Raw genomic sequence first — 4613 nt, 5'->3', positions numbered from 1 at the left:
TGAACAATCAACAAATTGTGTTTTGTTTCTTGTAAGATAAAGAAATAAACATGTAAGGCTGTTAAAATTGTTCCTTAGTATAAGTTATTATAACTTTCTGTTAAAATTGTTCCTTAGTATAAGTTATTATAACTTTCTAAATTTGATTTAAGATTTAAGTTCTTTTAAAACTAAAGTAAATATTGTTAATTGTATGGAAAAATAAAAAGTTAAACAAGTTTTCATTTAATTTTATTAACTGAGTAACTAATATTGGGTTTGTTTATCTTTTATTTAATACCTAACAAGGTTAAAAAATAAAGCAAAATCTCACTTGTCGTCACAAGAACGATTAAACACACTATTTCATGCAACAAAAGAGGCTTAAAATTAAAGTTTTCTTCTATCAAGTACGAGTAAAATATATTTTAATCAAGATGTAAGTGAATGAAAAAAGTATTGAAATGTCCGGGGTGAAAGCTCCAAAATCCGGGAAACTTACACTTCCGGTCCTGAGGGGCAGGTTTTAGAGATGGCAGTCCTAGGTTAGGGTAGTATTAAACCTTGTAAGAAAGTATTATCAGTTGGTCGAATCAAGTTATTAAAAAGGAGGGCCGGGATGGTACATAGAAATGCCCCACAGAAACGGTAATTGCAATATAACATTATGCGAATATTATGCTTATCGTTTTGGAATTAGAAATAACGATTTCCGACTTAAATATGGAGGCAGACTAACACAACAATTTGCTGTCGCTGCGTTATCAAAATCGAAAATAATCGTATCAAATATATATTACACAACCAAGAGAGGTTAAGAGTGACAGGATATGTTGGGTTGGCCGATCACCTACATCGTAGGGTCCAAGAAGGCAATGAGAATAACGAGACGGCAACATTGGGTAGAATGGTTGTTTTACCATCAACTTTTGTAGGATCCCCGCGCTACCAACAGCTATTTCAAGATGTCATGGCAGTTGTTGGACGTTTCGGTATACCCAGCCTTTTCATTACAATGAAATAGTGGACACTATTCCCGCAGGTTATACTGCGAGTGACCACCCATCTCTCATGGACAGAGTATTCCAGTGCAAATTAAATTAAATGGTAGATGACATGCTGAAAAACAGATCTTTGGGATACAAGTAACTAACCTCAATGTTATAGAATTCCAAAAAAGAATTGCCCATTGTCATAATCTCTTATTCTAAGGGACCAAGAAAAATTAACAGACCCTTGCAGAACTGATGCACTCATTAGTGCGGAAAAACCAGGTCCGCAACTAGAACCAGAATTATATGAAATAGTAACCCCTTCATGGTACACGGCCCTTGTGGAGAATTAAACCCAGAGCCCGTTTGTATGGTGAATGACCAATGTTCTAAAAAATATCCTAAAGAATTCAGTGAACTTATAGTAATATCTGAAAAGGGACAAGTCATCTATAAAAGGTAAAACGACGATAGGATTTTAACGATTAGAGCTAATAACAGAATCAGTATTTTAGACAATTGTTGGATAGTTCCTTACAATCCCTATATCCTACTAAAGTATAAATGCCATATTAATACAGAGGCTTGCGTTACTACCCAATCTGGTTAAATAACGAATCAATCAGTACCCCGTAATTAACCTGCCTGCCAGGGCAGGCAAAAGAGAAAACGTTAGAATGTGCTTCGTGTACAATCAAACACAACCTGCTACAAAAACTGGAACTCATCGACCACAGCTATGGAAGCGAGCATAATTGCTGAAGGGTTTTGTTCAAGCTTAGAAATGTCCTCATTTATAATAAGTGATAGCAGATGGAGAAGGTAGCTGCTATAAGAAAATTTTAGGCCATATAAAATTTGTGTGATAGAAAAAATAGTGTTTGCTGAGGAATTATAGCAGCAAATTACGGAGATTTCTAAAGCGAAAGATGTTCCCGGAGCTTTAAAAAATGTTATTTCAAATAACATTTTCCGATGTAGAGCAGCTGTGACCAAAGCTTAAATAAGGAAGAAAAAAATTAGAAACCTAAGGAAAGATATAATTAATAGCGTATACCACATGTTAGGTGAGCATAAAGGCTGTCCCGAACTGAAATATTTCTGTCAAAAGACAGAAGCTTATAAAAGCAGCTATATGTCGGATTTTCAAACATTTAGTAGGAGGGTGGGTAGGAATGGGTCGCAGGAGGAATGGGTATGCCTTATTTAATTTTCCAGAACGAGCCATATTTGGAATGGCTATTGATCAATAGCTGGCGGTACTTGGGAGCTAGAGTTGACGTTTGTTCGAACATCGTTGAAGTAGAGTATCATTTGTTATCGAGACACGTGTATATTTGGATCGTTAAGGTAAATATTTTCGATTTACTTTAATTTGTAATATTTTCGTTCATATTTAACATTAGTTAGGCAAGTATTTTTTTCTTATAAGGCCTTCCTATCGCCTACTAAATTCCGCTATTGAATTATCATTACCTAACCTGAATTTCTCAGTGCACGTGTTTCTTTACTGAAGGATGAACGCAGGAGGATTGGGTCGCTGGCTTGGTGGAGGATTGGGTCTACCCATTCCTCCTAACAATTAGCGACTCATTCCTCCTGCTGATATATATTTATTTTTTTTTCGTTGAGCAGATGCCTAGGATTTGGGTTAAGAAGACAGGACGTGTTCGAAAAAGTTCTGAGGAAATTAAGGCTGCGGTCGAAGAAGTGAACAACGGTTCTTCCATAAAAGAAGTAGCTAGAAACTTCAGCATTCCTTTTTCTACATTACAAAGACATGTTGCTCGTGCAAGAGTGCTTGCAGATAATGAATCATTTGAGTGGAAACCAAATTTGACAGTTCGGCAAATTTTCTCAGCTGAACAAGAGCAGATGATGGCTAACTATTTACAAAAGTGCTCAAGAATGCATTACGGTCTTACCTCAACCGACACCAGGAAATTGGCATATAAATACGCTAAGGCTCTTAATCTCAACATTCCTAATAAATGGGACGAAGAGGAAAAGGCAGGACGAGAGTGGCTATTTGGATTCCTCAGAAGAAACCCTAATCTTAGTTTGCGGACACCAGAGGCAACTAGTCTGAGTAGGTCGACAAGCTTCAATAAGCATAATATCGGCCAATTTTTTGATAATGTGCAAAATGTTTATGAACGTTTTACAATCAGTGCTGCAGACATTTGGAACTGCGATGAAACGGGCTTGACTACTGTGCATAAGCCACAAAAGGTGCTAGCAAAGAAAGGCCTAAAGCAAGTTGGCCAAGTTACTTCTGGAGAGAGAGGCCAGCTAGTAACAATGTGTTGCTTCATTAACGCCGCTGGTAACACAGTTCCACCTGCATATATTTTTCCGCGTCAAAGACATCTAGAGATTATAGGGCGTTCAGCACCCACTAATAGTTTGATATTGGGACACAGCAGTGGATGGATGACAACCGAAAATTTTATCAAAGTTTTTAATCATTTCGTTGAACATGCCAGGTGTTCCAAGGAAAAGCCCGCTGTTTTATTTTTAGATAATCACGACAGCCATGTCTCAATTGAAGTAATCAATGCAGCAAGGAATTCTGGTGTACATCTCATCACTTTTCCTCCTCATTCAAGCCACCGTCTGCAGCCTTTAGATGTGGCAGTATATGGACCCTTGAAAACGAGATACAACCAGGCCTGCGATGATTTTCTAGCATCCAACCCAGGGAAACCAATAACGATTTATAATATCGCTGAATTATCGCAAAAAGCATTTGTTCAAGCCTTCAGCAAAAACAATATTATGAAAGGCTTTGAACGTACTGGAATATGGCCTCTTAATAGGAATATATTCTCAGACGATGAGTTCTTAATGGCTTCTGTTACGGATCGCCCATTACAGAATGAGGCTGCTCAAGTGCAACACACCAGCCCTGAACCTCCATTTCTAAGGCCAAAAACTCCACCTCCTTCAACAAGTCTTCAAGTGAGTATTTTCAAAAAAAAAACAAATTTATCATCAACTCATTTATTATTTCTAGATACTCTCACCTGCAGATATTGTACCCTACCCTAAAGCAGCTCCAAGGAAAATCTTTAAAGGTGGAAGAAAACCGGGACGTACCAGAATAATGACCGATACGCCCGAAAAGGAAGAAATAGAGGAAAGAAAAGCAAAAAAGGTTAAGTTGCGTTTACTGGATGAAGAAAAGTCTGAAATAAAAAATGACGAAGAAAAGACTACTAAGAGAAATGAGTCTAAAACCAAAGATAAAAATTTAATAAAACGTGCCAGAAAACCGAGAACTGTTGCAACTACATCCAAAGCCATAGATGATAGTACAAGTGAGTCAGAAGAATCATTTAAAGCAGATAATTCAAGTGAAAGTGACTTTGTCCTTGAACCTCCGGAAAAAGATTTTGATTATTCGGCAAAAAATGTAGAAGAAGGGGACTTTCTTCTGGTTAAGTTTTGCTCCAAAACGACCCTCATACATTATATAGGCAGAGTTGAAAAAGAACTTGATGATGAATATGAACTAAGTTTTCTTGGAAGAAAAGGAAATGGCTTTATTTTCCCAGCTGTCCCCGATATTTCTTGTGTCCAAAAACAAGATGTTGTTTTAAAGCTTCCTTCACCTTGCAAATCTGGTGGGAGCAGTAGAAT

At 37.2% G+C, this 4613-nt stretch overlaps 1 protein-coding gene across 1 annotated transcript; it reads left to right on the top strand.

The window, feature by feature from the left end:
• Window positions 1-2594: 2594 nt before the first annotated feature.
• LOC111692299 lies at window positions 2595-4022 on the top strand. The gene has a single exon (XM_023456226.1). The coding sequence runs from the start codon at window positions 2607-2609 to the stop codon at window positions 4020-4022; it is 1416 nt and encodes a 471-aa protein (XP_023311994.1). The 5' UTR covers window positions 2595-2606.
• The last annotated feature ends 591 nt before the right edge of the window (window positions 4023-4613 follow it).

The sequence above is a fragment of the Anoplophora glabripennis genome, unplaced genomic scaffold (genome assembly GCF_000390285.2).
Source record: "Anoplophora glabripennis isolate ALB-LARVAE unplaced genomic scaffold, Agla_2.0 scaffold1283, whole genome shotgun sequence".
NCBI classification, from domain to species: Eukaryota; Metazoa; Arthropoda; class Insecta; order Coleoptera; family Cerambycidae; genus Anoplophora; species Anoplophora glabripennis.
The sequence above is the reverse complement of the archived record's forward strand: the minus strand, read 5'-3'. Positions and strand labels throughout refer to the sequence as shown.

Coding starts and splice junctions, on each gene's coding strand:
- LOC111692299 (XM_023456226.1), top strand. CDS start 2,607: ATGCCTAGGATTTGGGTTAAGAAGACAGGACGTGTTCGAAAAAGTTCT.